The sequence below is a fragment of the Phalacrocorax aristotelis genome, chromosome 16, assembly GCF_949628215.1.
Source record: "Phalacrocorax aristotelis chromosome 16, bGulAri2.1, whole genome shotgun sequence".
In the NCBI taxonomy this organism is placed as follows: Eukaryota; Metazoa; Chordata; class Aves; order Suliformes; family Phalacrocoracidae; genus Phalacrocorax; species Phalacrocorax aristotelis.
Window position 1 is genome coordinate 5,453,447 of NC_134291.1, and position 15,573 is coordinate 5,469,019.

General features: G+C 56.1%; 2 protein-coding genes across 4 annotated transcripts; both read left to right on the forward strand.

Moving 5' to 3' along the window:
* Positions 1–329: 329 nt before the first annotated feature.
* PYCR1 (pyrroline-5-carboxylate reductase 1) lies at positions 330–5,667 on the forward strand. The gene is made up of 7 exons (XM_075111366.1): positions 330–503; positions 587–657; positions 744–923; positions 1,601–1,822; positions 2,301–2,393; positions 2,815–2,978; positions 3,079–5,667. The coding sequence occupies exons 1-7, from the start codon at positions 437–439 to the stop codon at positions 3,236–3,238; spliced, it is 957 nt and encodes a 318-aa protein (XP_074967467.1). The 5' UTR covers positions 330–436; the 3' UTR covers positions 3,239–5,667.
* A 1,723-nt stretch (positions 5,668–7,390) lies between these two features.
* On the forward strand, positions 7,391–13,286 carry MAFG (MAF bZIP transcription factor G). Of its 3 annotated transcripts, none has more exons than XM_075111369.1 (3): positions 7,391–7,502; positions 11,632–11,693; positions 11,783–13,286. In XM_075111369.1, the coding sequence occupies exons 2-3, from the start codon at positions 11,658–11,660 to the stop codon at positions 12,233–12,235; spliced, it is 489 nt and encodes a 162-aa protein (XP_074967470.1). In that variant the 5' UTR covers positions 7,391–7,502; positions 11,632–11,657; the 3' UTR covers positions 12,236–13,286. The 3 variants fall into 3 exon arrangements, with proteins under 3 accessions (XP_074967470.1, XP_074967471.1, XP_074967468.1); XM_075111370.1 differs by lacking the exon at positions 7,391–7,502 and adding an exon at positions 7,791–7,809; XM_075111367.1 differs by lacking the exon at positions 7,391–7,502 and adding an exon at positions 11,339–11,477.
* The last annotated feature ends 2,287 nt before the right edge of the window (positions 13,287–15,573 follow it).

A 15,573-nucleotide genomic window follows, 5' to 3' on the forward strand; every position in this document is an offset into this window, starting at 1 on the left:
GGCCCTCACCGGGCACAGGCCACGGGCCCCTCACGGCGGCGGCGGGCGGCTCCGCAGGGCACGCGGCAGCGCCCGAACCTTCCAGAAAGGCGCGCGCCGCCACCCCGCAACTGCGACGGGAGAAGAGCGCCGCCTGGCGGCGCGGCGGCTACCCCCGAGCCGACCCCGTAGGCGGTGAATGATGCAACACCCAACGCCGGTTGCCCCAATAGCTGGCGAGGGTTGAGCATGTGGCACCGCCCCTCGCTCCTGAGTGGCGGAGAGCCGGCGCGGTCCCACCCTGCAGCTCGCTGATTTGCTGCGTGCTGACGCCCCGCCCCATTGCCACGCGGCGCCGCCTCCCTGCGCGGTGCGCGGCCACGTGGAGGGCGGCGCGGTTGCGGGTGGGCTCAGGTGGGGCCGCGCAGGGCTGCATCGTACCACACCGTACCGCACCATGAGCGTGGGCTTCATCGGGGCCGGGCAGCTTGCCTTTGCCCTGGCCAGGGGCTTCACGGCGGCAGGTGGGCTCGTGGGGCTAGCGGGGTGGGGGGTGGGCGGGTGGCGGTGCGGGGCCGCCCCGGTTCACGCGCGGTGCTGTTCGCAGGGGTTCTGGCCGCGCACAAGATCACGGCGAGTTCCCCGGACACCGACCTGCCCACCGTGAGCGGGCTGCGGGTGAGTGCGGGCGGGCGGAGGAGGGCTGGGGCCGCCGGCGGGCCGCCCGGGGTGACAGCGGCCCCGTTTCTCCCCAACCGGTGCAGAAAATGGGCGTGAACTTCACGGTTAGCAACAAGGACACGGTGAAGAGCAGCGATGTCCTCTTCCTGGCCGTGAAGCCCCCCATCATTCCCTTCATCCTGGAAGAGGTGGGCCCTGATATCGAGGCCCGCCACATCGTGGTCTCCTGCGCGGCCGGTGTCACCATCAGCTCCATCGAGAAGGTGAGGGGCGGCGTGGGCTGGGGTCTGCGGCCTTGCAGAGTTGTGCCGTAGCGGAGCCCCGGTGCCTGGGAGGTGTCTGCTAAGGGCAGGACCGTGTGGGAGCTGGCCTTGAGCCCGTCCTGCTCCTGCAGCCCCCCTGGAGCTGGTGCAAGGGACAGGCACTATGGGTGCTCCAGGCCTAAACTCATGCTGCAGCCAACCTGTTGCTTTGGGTCACTTTTGCCTGTCCTTATCAGAAAAAGCAGTAAGAGTCTTTATAGCAGCTCTTTTATTACGTGAGGTGCTGTCAGATCTTTTTTCTCTCAACAGAGGTGGGTCATCTCCCCTGAATTTCTGCAGACTTTGCGCTAAGTGTCTGCAGGAGCTGTTTTGGAGACTTGTGAGTTGATGCGGGAATGAGGCGTGCAGGGTATTGTTCCCAATAGCAGCTCTGCCTAGCTTCCAATTTACTGGTACTACTAAAGACTTCACATTTAAATTTTGGCCGCTTTGGCTCAAAGCCAGGAATTTGGAATACAGGAGTGTCTCTTTTCCCTCTGCTTGTGTTGTTCTTGCCCCTGGGGAGTCCCTTCCTAGACAGCCTATTTGGTATGCCAAACATGCACTAAAAGCTAATTTTTCTCTCTTCCTTCTTTGTTTCTTTCTTTTTTTCTGTCTTCAATTATTTCTGCCCTAAGAAACTCTCTACCTTCTGCCCCACACCAAAAGTGATCAGGTGCATGACGAACACCCCTGTGATTGTCCGGGAAGGTGCTACAGTCTATGCCACTGGGACTCATGCAGATGTGGAGGACGGGAAGCTCTTGGAACAACTGATGGCCAGCGTAGGCTTCTGCACCGAGGTGGAAGAGGACCTGATAGATGCTGTAACGGGGCTCAGTGGCAGTGGCCCTGCGTATGTATGTGCTGCTTCCTCAACTTGTGACAGTTTTGGGGAGAGCACTGGGCTTTGCATGCAGTGAAGGTCTGTGGGACTTCAGTTTGTCGTTTCTTGGTCTTTTTCATCACTCACATTTGTGACGGGACATGTAATCCAGGCATCCAGTTTATAACAGGTTTGGGTCAACAACAGAAGTCTATTACCAGTTGGATGAGTCTGAAGTCCATAGCCAGCATGCAGTGTCTACGTGTCCATGTTGTAAAACGTGGGCCTGTAGTTAGTATGACCCAGAAACTGAATCTCTCCCATTCCCCCCACTCCTGAGCTGGGGAGGGAAGCCTGGCATGGCACCCATGCAGTAAAGGGTGAGGCTTTTGTCAACTCTGTAAGTGATAGGAGTTACGGTGTGATACTGCAGCCCTGGATTCTCTCCCTCCTGAGGATGTCAGTGTTGGAGTTGAGACTTTCATTCACCTTCTTCCTCTGTCTGGTCTCAGGCGTTCACTGCTCTGGATGCGCTGGCAGATGGGGGAGTGAAAATGGGGCTTCCCCGCAGGCTGGCTGTTCGACTTGGAGCACAGGCTTTGCTGGTCAGTATTTCATCCTCCAGAACACATTTGAGGTGGTGCCTGCTCTGTACAGAGTATTCTGCACATCACAGTTTCAAATTATCTCAGTCCCTTTACTGAATCTACTTTAAGAAATGTGTTTGGTTTGAGTGCACACAGGTTCCTGGTGAGGGGACGTAGGAAGTGTCCGCAGCAACGTGCTGGCACTGATGGTGGTGTGGGAGCTGGGGTCTGGGGAACTGTGACTCCTCTGCAGGCTTTTTCAGCTCTGAAAAGTGTTTTGGCAGCCTGCTAATGGCTCTTGGGCAGGAGCCCGGTTTTGCCCACTGTAAGTATTAGGTGCTGCTCTCCACTGTTAGGTGCAGTGGAGAACAGGAGTATTTGACAGTCAGTTCCTCGGTCAGAGCTCTGGCAGCTGTTTTCTCTTTCTTCCTCCCTACAGGGTGCTGCCAAAATGCTCTTAGAATCTGAGCAGCATCCTGGTCAGCTGAAGGACAATGTCTGCTCGCCTGGGGGAGCCACCATCCATGCCTTGCACTTCCTGGAGAGCGGTGGCTTTCGCTCCCTCCTAATCAATGCTGTGGAGGCTTCCTGCATCCGGACAAGGTGGGCATCTAGGAAGTCCTAAAGAGCCTGCAAAACTTGTCCCCCACACTCCCTGTCTCTTCCTTTTGCTATGTCTTTCTCTCCCACCACCCCATTGCAGGGAGCTGCAGCATCTGGCAGACCAAGAGAAGATCTCCCCAGCTGCCATAAAGAAGACTTTGCTGGATAAAGTAAAGCTGGAGTCTCCTTCTCTGTCCGTGGCATCTGCCAGCAAAGTCAGCCTGTTCTCCAATAAGAGCCCCAGCAGCAAGAAGAACTGACCAGACTGCTGTGGTCTGGCTGTGCTGAACATCAGTCTCCTCCATGCCCCTTCTTTTTTGTCCAAGGGAAAACGGTCACTCTGAATGTTGGTGTCCCCCATACCAGGCTCTTGGCTTGCAGCAGCTGTGAGGCAGTGCAGCGCTTAGAAGAGGTTCTTTTAACCTGTGATGGGGTTGGTGCAAACTGTCCCTAGCATTCCTGTTCCCTGTTGGGCAGGGGTGATACCATCATCAGAGCTTCAGGGGCATCAGAGATCAAGGGCATCATTTGTTCAGAAGTCTTGGATGCTTCTAGGACTCAGCAATTGTGGTGTCCCATGCAGAAATGGTTTCTAATAGGATTTTTAAAGAGGTTTCAGAATGCCTTTTGGTCTCCAAGGTTTGAACCGGGCCTGGATCCCTCTTGCCCCATGTTGCATCTGCTGTCAGAGCTTGTGTCTTGTCACTGTCTTTATTAGCTAAAGCAGATGTTGCCACAAACTATATTACAGGCTGGGCCCTAAAGCACCTCTCAGAAGGGACCAGAGTACCTCTGCCCCATCTCCTGTCTGCCTTGACTTTAGGAGACATACTGTGAACCTCTGCACCACACTGTTTCTGTCTGTGCCAGCTGCCCCTTCTCTCTGCTCTGTTTTGGGGAATCATGAACTGCTCTCACCATCCCTCCTTTGCCTGGCTTGGGGGCTTGTGCAGGTGGAGGAGTAGTGAGTGATCCCTATTTGCTCTGACAACTCTTCATAGTCTCCATGGGCAGAATCTGCTCCCACATGCCCATAGATAGCTTTCAGCGTCCCTGTGCTCCTTGATGCTCTCCTTGCTCTTTGCACTGCTCCTTCAGCAGAGCTGAACTCAAGGACAACCTCCTCTGGAGCAAGCTGCCTTCTGTACTGTTCCCTTAGGCTCAGGCAGGGTTTTGTACCCAGGTGCTGGGCTACTGTGTGACAGCAGGACTCTTCCTCAGCACCTCTCCTTGCATCAGGCTGTACCTTCTCGGACTGCAGTGTTGATACCCGTTGGCAGTGACTGCTCTGCTTCAGCTTGTGCAATCCAGCTGTGTTGTGGTGGACTGGTTGTCCCTTCCAGACAGCATTTGTCCCAGCAGAGCCCCATGGCTGGTGAAATCCAGCACAGCAGAACTCAGTGTCACCTTACGTTGGCACAGCTATGCCTCTCTGGTATTTTCTAGACCATTTATTTTTCCTTCCTGTTTCTTTGAAGGTGTTGCACTGCACTTTCCCTTCATTGAAGGGGAAAACACCTTGAAAAAAGTTCTGGGCTGCTTCACACAGTTGCATTCCTAGTTCTTAGGAATACAAGACTAAAGGGGAACACTGAGTCATCTGGTCTGACTTGTGGCTCCGATCTTGTCCCATCTCACCTAGCTTGTCCTGTGTGAGACCCAGGAGGACAGTCAGTCCCTGTTTGACACAACAGAGGTTCAGGGAGGACTTGAGAATGCCTGATGCCTGTCCAACAACAAGGACATCCAGATGACTATGCTTTTGCAGAGGAGGAAGACCTTTGCTGTTCTGCTGTGGAGAATTTCCTGTCTGACTCAAATTTAGGAGCAAGAAACAGCAGCAAAGTATGGGCTCCAGGAGCAGCGGTACCTTCTGCCACTCAACTCCAGTGTTTGTGAGGGAAGGAGTCTGGCCAGGGCTGTGGTAGCAGCAAGCACAGAGGGTGACCCTGCTCGACCCTTCCTGCTGGCTGGCACAGCCTCGATCACCAGGCCAGGCATGCGCAGGTGCTGTGCTGTGTCGAGGGCAATGCAGCACCTCTCTTCCCCTGGCCTGTTGGGGAAATGGATGAATGAGGGTTGTAGACTTAAAGGGCAGAAGGGACCAATGCTCTGGTCAGACAGAAGGTGGATTACATCTGCCATCTAGGACAGTTAACTTGTCCAGGCACAGTCTTGGGAGCCAGCCCCAGAACAGCAGCAAAGAGAACACTGTATCCATTGCTTTCTGTGATTCCTTTATAGCCAATGTCCCTATGTTGCTTCCTTGCCTCTGTACTTTTTTCCCAGAGCTCAAGTCCTGTCCCAAGCCAGAAAACTGCACAAAGCATGCAAGCTGCCCCTACCACTTTGGGGCTGCAGTGGGAGCAACAGGCTGGAGGGGATGGAGTGGATTTGGGCAGATAACTGTCATACTGTATTCTTCCTTGGGGTATACTGGGGGAGTGCTTGTAAAAGGAGAACATTTAAGATGGGCTTATTGTCTCCTGAGGAATCCTGGACATGCAGGTGATGCAGGAAAAGCATTTTGGTATTGATGCAGAGGCTGCCAAAGGTGCTAGTAGTGTTAAAGGATTTTTAATGTTAGGCTTTCAGCTGGTAGCAGGGTATGACCCTATAGGCATGAGACAGTTACTCCTCTTCCCTCTTTACGTAATAAACTGCTTCTCTGACAGAGAGCTGTGGATGATCCCAGGTGTTTGGACTGGGTATATCTCTTGCCTCTGGCGGTGGCCAGTGGGTCGTTGCTACGCACAGTGGGTATGCTCGAGGTGTCCTGCAAACCTGCCTTTGAGGCTGGTTTGTCTGGGTGGGTCTGGGAAGCGTGGTCAGCCCATTTCTCCTTGTCACCCATGGTTCCTGAACAACAGCACAGAAGTTCTAGGGCCCTGTGCTACCAGTTTTCAGAGGTTTAAAGAGAAGGGAAGGAGGAAAGCCTGAATGTCCTGACCTTTTAGGATTTCTAGTGGTTCTGCTGCTGCATACAAGATTCCATGGGAGGTGAGTGGGTGCTGCATGCTCCTCTGCTTCCTTGCTCAGCAGCTGTGAATACCCCATGCAGACAGGCCAAGCTGGAAGTCAAATGGCTTAAGTACTGGCTGATGCAAAATGAAAGGGAGCATTGCAGGAAGAGTCTCCACTTGACTGATAAAAGTGTGATGCAGAATAGAAGGTAGGATGACTGAGCTTGAGCCCCTCTGGCAGGGAGGCTTACAGAGTGCCCCAGTGTACCCCCCAGAGAGGGGCAGAGCCATAGATGAACTTCCTATATGCTTGTAGACTCGTGAGCTGGCCACCATGGCAGATGGAAACCCCAGCCTATTGGGGGCTACAGAAGAGCCCTACAGGACTCAAGCTGATGTCCCCTGCATCCACAGTAGAGAACAGCAATGCTGCTGCTGAATGCCCCGGGCCCAACCTATTCCCTTCTTTGGAGCATGCTTTTGCCATGATGTTGCCTTAACTCCTGTATGCCCAGTTTCCTTCCTGCACCTTCCACTTCTCCCTCGCCCTCTGCTGTATGCACCAGCCCTGCTTTGCTTGTAGCAGTGCAGTAAATCCAGTAGTCAGCAGTATTCCTGTTCAACAGACCCACAGAGCAGAAGTGCAAACACGCCTGGAGCAAGCCAGGCATGATCTGGGAGAGCAGCATTTCACACCAGAAGAGCCAGCCCCGGTATTAATGTTGTTCAGCCGGGGCTTGCTTCAGCATGGTCACCAGTGCGTAGGAGAGCTGCTGCAAAGCCCTCTGCTTTAAGTCAGCGTTTTTGCTGGAGACCTTGCTGCTCCGTGCAGTTTCAGCAGCTCTAAGAGAAGTGTGGATGCAGCAAAGAGGAGCAGCTGGAAGGGAGCGTGAGGCCTGAAGGGGAGGACGCTTGTGCTGCAGGCCACGGCGGAGCAGACAGCCCTGCTCTCCTGCACCGGAACAAAGTTAAAACGCAGGACGTGGAACGGGGGGGCACCCCCGGGGGTAGCAGCACCCCCGTTCGCCCGCACCGCTAACACGCGTGGGAGCCCGAGGGAGGCGGCCACCCCCCAGCCCCCGCTGCCCTGGCAGCTGCTGTGGCTGCCACGGAAGGTGCCGAAAGACCCGCCCCGGTGCCCCCCGCGGCCGATCCACCGGGGCCCGGACGGGCGGGGACAGCGCCGCTCCGTTCTGGCGGGGCAGCTGGCACGGCTGCGGCGGGAGCAGGGCTCGCCCCGGGCCGGGAACTGCCGCGATGCGGCGGGGGGAAGGCAGCGGCACCGGGCGGGCCCCGCACCCGTCCCGCACCCCAGCCTCCCCGGGCCGGGCGGGACCGCGCGCCACCTCCCCTTTAAGGCGCCGCCTCCGACAGAAACGCGCGTCCCCCTTAAGGCTCGGGGCGGTTGCGCCGGGCGCTTCATGAATGGAGCCACGTGACCCAAACATCACGTGACGCGTCCGTGAAGCGGCGGCGGCGGCGGCTCGCGGCGTCCCGGTCCCTCCCAGCGCGGCCTCCCCCCCCCCCACGCCCGGCCCGGCCCCGCCGGCTCCGTGAGGAGGTGAGCGCTACCGCTGTCGGCGGCGGCGGCGAGTGGTGGTGGCGGCGGCGGGCGCGGCCCGGGCGGCGGGCGCGGCCCTGGCACCGGGCGGGGCGGGGCGGCGGGCGCGGCGGGCCGGTCCCCGGGGGCGGGCCGGGGCGGGGCGGGAGCGGCGGGCCCGGGATGGCGGTCGAGGCCGCCGCGGGTCGGCGGGGTGTTGCGTGGGGCCCCCGTCGCCGCTGACTCACGGGCGGGGGTTCTGGGGCCGCCGCCCGTCGCGCCGCGCCGCCCGCCCCGCCCGGTTCCCCGCCCCTCGGCCGAGCAACAGGTGCGCGGGGCCGCCGATCTGGGGTCTGTCCCCGTCCACACTCGCCGCTTCCCGGGGGCACCACGGGCGCGTCCCGCTGGTCCTGGTCGCCCCGGGGCCGGGCCTGCCCCTCCCGGCCCCGCTGCGCCCCCGGGCGCCCAGCGCTCCCCCGGAGCTCCCCGCCGCCGCCTGGCCCGCAGCGGGTGGGTGTGAGGGCCCCGCCGGGCGGGCGGCTCCCGGGGGGTTCCTCACCGACCGGCCTCCTCTCCCGGTGCACACCACCGGCTTCTCTTGCCAGGTGATTTGTTTCCTCCTGAGGAGAGGAGGCGAAGGTCTGGGGAGGGCGACGAGACCCGAACGTGTCTCGCTCGTTCCCTCCCGCGGAGGCTTGGCCGCAGGTGGGACAGCCACGCTCCCCTGCCGCCGCTGTGCTGCTCGGCGTGGCCGGTGCCAACCGGGAGAGCGCCGGTGGCCGAGGGGACATGGCTGCGGGGTTCCAGCCCCCGTTCCGTAGGGGCCTTGCAGACTTGCTGCCACTCCCCCCCGAGCCCCCGGTCCCTGGTGGGCGTGAGGAGCGGGCTGGGTCTGTGGGTCCTTGCGATGCTCGGCTCTGCAGTGTCCTCAGAGCTGAGTGGATTCCCTCTGCGGTGGGAAGCAAGCCTCTCCAGTGGGACTGCGGAGCAGGCTGCAACGCCTGACCAACATGGACCGTTTCTGTGTGTGTGTGCACGGGGGGGTCTTGCTGTTCAGAGCTGGGGACATCTCTGACTACCCAGGATACGTGATGTTTGAGCTGCATGGTTAGAGAAAGGCACTACCAGGAGGCTGGAAGGGGTCTCCGAGAACCCGCTCTTTCCTTTATCTGAATAATGACAGTAAAAGCTGGCTGGGCGGGCAGATTCCTTGAGGGAAGAATTGCTGTCAGAGCACCCTGGGTTGGGTAGGAGCTCATGAGGGACTCCCAAGGAGGGGTGGAGAGCAGCACTGTCCTGAATTTGTATGTAATTGGGGAGTCATCTGATTCGTTTAGATTCCTGGGAGCGCTGTGTGAGCTAATTCACAAGAAAGCAAATAAAGAGAGTACAAAATCCACACCGGGAGAGAGAGTTTTTGGGTGGTGTGACCAACCGCTGCCAGCAAACCACACTCCTCCGCCTACCCGGTGTTGCAGAGCCTGTTGTGGAGCACAGCCCCTTCCTCTGCCTCCCTGGCCCTGCAGACGGGTCTCACTCCCTCCCTCCCTCCCTCCCTCCCAGCGCCGTCTCCGGGCCAGCCTGCGCTGGAACGGGTGACGTCACCGTGTTTACACAGGGCTCGTGGCACGGTTCTGCGATCAGGAATGTGGAGAATGGGGCCTGCGTTGAATCATGCGTGGTGCTGTCAGCTCCCTTGTGCTGCCTTTGAGCTGAGGAGAGAATTGGCTGCGCTTGTGCTGAGTTCAGGCCTTTTGAGCTCTGGGGAAATGTGTTGAGGCTGCATTTTCTTCATTGCAGTCATTGCGTTTGGCACTTTTCAGTGTGATCTTTCTTCAGGAAGCTATCAAAAGCTGAGCAATCAGCAGTCTGGAGAGTTAGGCCAAGTTTGGTCTCTGTCTCGGTGCCAGTTTTCTGGGTGTCCTCTCTGCAAGCTGCCAAATAACCCCGTCTCTGAGCCTTCAGATGGTACCCAAAAAATAGCCAACAACTAGTTTCTGGGTGGTTCTTCCCATTCTGCTGACTGACTCGTGTGTTGCTGTGTCTCATTTTGATCCCCTTGGGAAGGGGGACTTTTCAGGGTCCGGACTGTGTCAGCACCCCTGCCAACTCTCCAGCCTGCCCCAAGGAGCTCTCTTCCCAATACCCTGCCTGATGCAGCACGTTTGTTGCCTTGTTTGTTTTATTTCAGCTCTGCTGTAATGAAGGAAGCTTGAGTGCTTGCCAGGCAGCTGGAAATTCTTTAGCGCCGCAAGGCAAACAAATTTCTGTGGTCTCACTGACCGCACCTGCCCTTGGCTCCTTATGCTCACAGAAGATGGTGCAGAGCGGTTCTGCAGAGGTGACATTATTGGTCCCCCCAGCTATTCCCTTCCCTCTCCCCTTTTCCCAGCAGCCATGTTGTTTGCCAAGTAGGAACAGAGGAAAGAAATATGACAGTATGGGAGAGAGTGAAGAACTGATTTTATGAAGCAGTTGCTTGTGTGCTGTCCATCCTGCGTTAGCCTGCTTCACTGCAGCTGCCTGCCTTGGATGGGAAAGTGACACTTTCTACACCAGCACTGTCGGGTTGTAGCGGACATCTCGTTGGAAGGAGCATTGTCCTCTGGGTATAAATAGCCTGCCTCCTGGCAGGCTGGAGGCTTTGGGAACGTCTCTGCCGGTGTCCTGGAGAATGCTGACCCCATTCACCTCTAATAGGTGGTAGATGCATTGCGGGGAGCCTGCGCCACCGCTGCTAGAGGAGCATAAATTTGTATTTGCTGACTTGTGCATCTGATTCTTGGCTATTACTGTACATCAGTGCCTCTTACATTTAGCAAAGCAGTAGCAAACAGAATTGTTGTTGGCTGCTTGGCACCAGAGAGGCGAAAGGTACAGAGGTGTTTGTAGGCTGCACTTGCACAGGAATGCTTGCCTCGCTTGACGTGTGCAGTTCCTGGCTCTCCAAGGCACAGCTATGTCTGTTGAACAATACCTGAGTGGATTAATTCACTGGGCAGTGTAGCAGCACTCTGAACTAAAACCTGAGGGAGGAGGAGGTATGTAGGGGCAGAAACAGGAGCTTGGGTATGATTCACTGTAAAAACAGGGAGCTGATCTTAGCAGTTGTGATGTCCTGTCTTCCGTGGCAGTGAAGGAGCCTGCTCTCCTCTGGTTTTGGCTGCCCTTGATCTTTGTTTTCTTATGAGCATACTTTGGCTCGGGAGATAAGGGAGGGAGAAGGTGGTTTTGGGCCCTGGTGTTGCCAGGGACAGATAGGGACTTTCTCACAGAAGAGACCTACAGCTGGGGTCAGCTTTGCATGACTGGGAGAGGTGAAAGCTGCTGAGGCATCGGCCCAAATTTGTGACGGGATTCCAGTGTGCCCAAATGCTTCCTTCTGCTGCAGTATCAGGCTGTCTTTCAATTCTTTGGGAAAGGCTGGGTGCAGAACTTTGACTTGAACCTGGCTGTACTGGCTTTCCTGGGAAGCAGAAAAAGTTTGGAGAGGTGTGAGCAGAGCAGTGGTGTTCTCCTGTCCTGCAGTATGCCCAACAAGGCGTGTTGTGGAGGCAAAGGCTTCCCCTGTGCTACTTGTCCAGGGTCACGTGTTCTTGAACCGTACTGTTTTGTGTCCTTGGGGACACCTAGAATCTGGTAGGACTCTTGTCCTGGGAAGCTTCTGGGCTATGCTTGGGCACCTGTTGGAAGGGCGTGTCGGAGCAACTGGCTGCCTTGCTCTGCTTAGGAGTTACAAGGATGAGGCAGGGAGCAAGAGGCGCAGAGTGCCAGCATGCTGAGTCAGCATGACTGGCCTGGAGCAGCCGTGCTCTGGACCCAGCCTGCTGCCTGCCAGGCTATTTTTAAAAATGTGGCTTCCGTGTATTCTGACTCCTCCTAGTTTTTTTAATTTCCCCCACCCCAAGCAAAAGGACCAGCATTGCCACAAAGGCTCCGTGGGAGTAGGGGTGTGGAAGGGCAGCAGTTTCTGCTCAGGGACAGAATTTGCCACTTGTGAGTCCAGCTCAGTTGGGTGCTCGTTGGGTGTTGCTTGGGGAGGGGAGTGGGATGTGCAGCAGCACGGCGTGTTGCTGCTGGACCCTGCCACAGGAATGTTGCAGGCTCTACTGCATCCTGGGGGACTAACATGACCTTTCTTTCTTTCCAGAACCTGACTGACAAGGCTGTCGTGTTATGACGACCCCCAACAAAGGAAACAAGGCCTTGAAGGTAAAGAGGCAGGTGGAGGAAAGGGGTGCAGGTGGTGGGTGCAGGTATCCACTCTAGATTCCATGACTGTGTGCTGCCTTCTCTTCCAGGTGAAGCGGGAGCCAGGCGAGAATGGGACCAGCTTGACAGATGAGGAGCTGGTGACCATGTCTGTGAGGGAGCTGAACCAGCATCTACGGGGCCTGTCGAAGGAGGAGATCATCCAGCTGAAGCAGCGTCGTCGCACGCTGAAGAACCGGGGCTACGCGGCCAGCTGCAGAGTCAAGCGTGTTACCCAGAAGGAGGAACTGGAGAAGCAGAAGGCAGAGCTGCAGCAAGAAGTGGAGAAGCTGGCCTCTGAGAACGCCAGCATGAAAATGGAACTTGATGCTCTGCGCTCCAAATACGAGGCTCTCCAGAACTTCGCCAGAACCGTGGCCCGGAGCCCCGTGACCCCTGCGCGGGGGCCTCTCACCTCCAGTATGGGGCCCCTCGTCCCTGGCAAGGTTGCTACTACTAGTGTCATCACAATAGTGAAATCCAAAACGGACGCCCGGTCTTAGTGAAGCGAGTGTTGCCTGAGCTTGTCTGTGCAGGGCAATTAGGCACAAAACCAGCCTGGAATCCCCAAAGCACAAACCCTCCCCACATGGGTCCGGGTTCCTTCTACTTGGCCCAGGACTGGCCTGCTGATCACTCCAGTTTTATTTTGATGTGTCCAGATTGATATGAGCAGTGGTGATGCGTCCCTTGTCCTTTGCAGACAGAGCCTCCCACCCAGCGGTCTGTAGCCCTCGGGCGCCCTTGGGACAGGCTGCGAGATCTTGGTTTTCTAGCCAAAGAAAGTCTGTGCAGCGTGGCCGACGGCAGGGCGACAGAAGGGCTTGGGGAAGGTCTGGAGGGAGGCTTTCTTCCTGGGGGCTGGGAACCCTAATTTTTGGTCACTTCCAAAGGCTTTACTTCATTACTCTTCCAGGTGGTGCATCTCGGTGCCTGACTGCCAGGCACCTGAACCTGCTGCTTTTGTCTCATTTGGTACCCGTAGTTGCAGTTGGGGTGTTCTGTGTAATAGGTTTTATTCCTTTCTAGGTGTGCCTCTGTGCCCTAACAGTGGGTTTCCTTCAGACGTCCGTTGCGTTAGCCGTGTAAACTAGCAGTGGTGGGAAGGAAGATGCTGTCGTGCCCTGCTGCCTCTGCCCCAGTGATGGGGAAGGAGCCGGCACGGGGCCCTCGCAGGGGCTCAGCACCCCAGGGGAGGGAGGGAGGGTACCGTGTTGACTGCAGGCCGGTTTTGTGCCTAATGCGTTGCACTGAACAAGACCAAAATTACTAGTCGTTCCCGTGTTTTGAGGGTATCAAGTGTCTCTAGTGTGATGGTTTACACAACCAGTTTATGTGGTTAAATAGCCCTTTATTTAAAGAGAGAAACATCATTTTAAGAATTATTAAATTATCTAAGTTTAAAATTAAAATCAGACAGAAGAGAGAGCGTATTTATAGTCAGCTTTTTTATCTGAGAGGGCGAGAATATTTGACCATATAAATGGGGAAATATTCTCGGAGACTTTGCTAGTTAAAAGTTAATAAATAAATAATTTTAAAGTTTCTCATGAACCTCCCGCAAACTGTTTGTGGCTCTGAGGTTAGTTTTTATAAAGAGTTATCAGACTTTATTTATAAAACTTAGAAAAAGACAAAAAAAGAGGCAAGTCCTGTTTGATATCTTTTTGCAATTGTACCAAAAGTGACTTATTCTCGACCTTGCTGGCTTCTGTTGTGTCCCCTCGTGTTGCGCTCTCTGAGCTCTTGCGTGGCGCTGTGGTGTGGTGGTGCCAGTGGCTGCCTTTGCCATGTGCTGTCGTTTCATGCTGCCGTCATTTTCCCTAAGCTTGACCGAGAGATTGAATTGGAATCTCTCTGAATTCTCCAGAAGGATTCTGGCACATGGGCAAAGGCACTGCTGTTCTTGAAGTCAAAACCCAAATGGCTGGTGCAACTACGTAGTGATGCCTGCCCAGAAAACACTTCTCTGCAGAGGCGTGCTGCAGGAGCACAGGCAGCTTGGGCCTCTTGCTGAGCAGCCAACACCAGGTAGCTCAGTTACCTGAATGGGGAAAATGTTGCGCTTTCCTTCCTCCAGCAACAGCGGTAGAGAAGTAACACAAGGGAGAATTGTCCAAGTTTAGGAGGAGACCTGTGGAATTGGATCCTGTGGTCAGAACTTGTGTTGCTCTTGCTGCTCATCTGACAAGAGGGGCAAGTCTGCCTGCCTTCTGGGCAGTGTGGGACCAGCGCTAGTCCTGAGTGTCTGCATATTACTGAAAATTAAGCTGTGGCATGGTTACTGTCTTTCCTGGTGCAGCTTCTGTCTGTGGGTGTTGGAAGAGTGCTTAGACTTACAGCTGTGTGACACAGCTGAGAAGCTATTTGTGGCCAGGCTCCATTTCCACAAACACTTTGATCCCCCTCTCCCCTCCACAGAGATTTGAGCTGATTAGAGTTGTTTTAGAGAAGCAGGACATGGGGGTGAAGTCCGTGTCATCTCCTGGCTGCTGAAAGCCTCCTGAGTGGAGGGGACAGACCAGGATGGCACAAGTGAAACCAGTCCTGTGTGGAGGCATGGTTCACCATACTGGGTGGGTTTTGGTGTCGTGTTTCTCATGTAGCTGGACTGATACTGCTCTCCTCTGGGCTCAGAAGCAGGTAAACCTGATGAAAGCTGCCGTGTGGCAGGAGAGGAGCCGATAGTTGGTCGGGATTTCCTGCTGGACGGGGAGATCAGGTGTGCTCTGATTGACTGGGCATTTAGAGAGAAGCTGTTTGGGATTCTTTTCCCAGTGAACTTCCAAAACGAGGAGGTTAGAACATCACCTTCAGGCTTCCCCCTCCCAGCCCTGGGCTTTCTCTTCTCTGAGTGGAAGCACCCAACATGCTGCTTCCCAGCCATTCACTGGATGGGCTACACTGAGCAGCGCTCAGCACAGAGCTCTGGGCACTAACCTTTGTCTTCCAGCTGGTGACACGGTGCCTGGAAGAGGTGATGTTCCAAAACATGGAGACCTGCAGTTGGCCGGGCATGTCAGTCCCAACCCTGTCCTTCCTGGAGCCAGCCTGAGATCGAGCCTGGCTAGAGAGCCATTCTGAACCTAGCTGGAGGCCTCACCTCAGCAGGGTGAGCAGCCAAGGTTTTGTGTTAGGAACTGAGGTCCAGGGGCTGGAGGCTGTGGTGTGAGGAGGGCCCCATCAACAGAGCAGATGATGGGCAATCCTGCAGCCATGGTGAGCTTGCTTCCGTTGTGCTCTGCAGCAAGGAATGTCTGGGTCCTTCCCTGCCTGCTGGGGGGCAGCTGTGCTGTTGCCGGTAAGAGGCTGGCTGCTTTGAAGTGAGACCATGAGTCAGGAGGACAGAGCAGGTGGCAGCACTGACTCCACCAGATGTTAGTGCTGTAATTTCTCCTCCCCTGTGATGTGCTTGCTAGCTGGTGGCCCAGCCTGCTCCCAATGGCTGAGGTTTTGATGAGGACACATTATGTAGGGTGGAGCAGGTGCAAAGCCATGGCTGAAGGGTGCCTCTGTGGTAAACAAGCTCTGCAGGTGCTGGGCTGGATGTCAGTGGGGACACGGTCCCCTCGAGAGTGCTGCTTCCCTATGCTAGCGCGTTGGTTTTGGTTTTGTTCTTGGTGAAGTGTTGGACACTGGGTGATGTATTTCTGCAGTGTCCAAGGAGTCTCCTGTCCTGCTCCAGGGGACCCAGTCCCCTGCCAGCTGGCTTCCCGTTCCCCGTGTGAGGCGACCCCTGCCCCGAGCCGTCACGCTGACCTCTCTCTCGTATTATAGCGTTCTGGAGTGTGACAGTTCTTGTTCCTGAGGTGCTCGTCCGTTTGGTTTCCTGCTGTGAAGG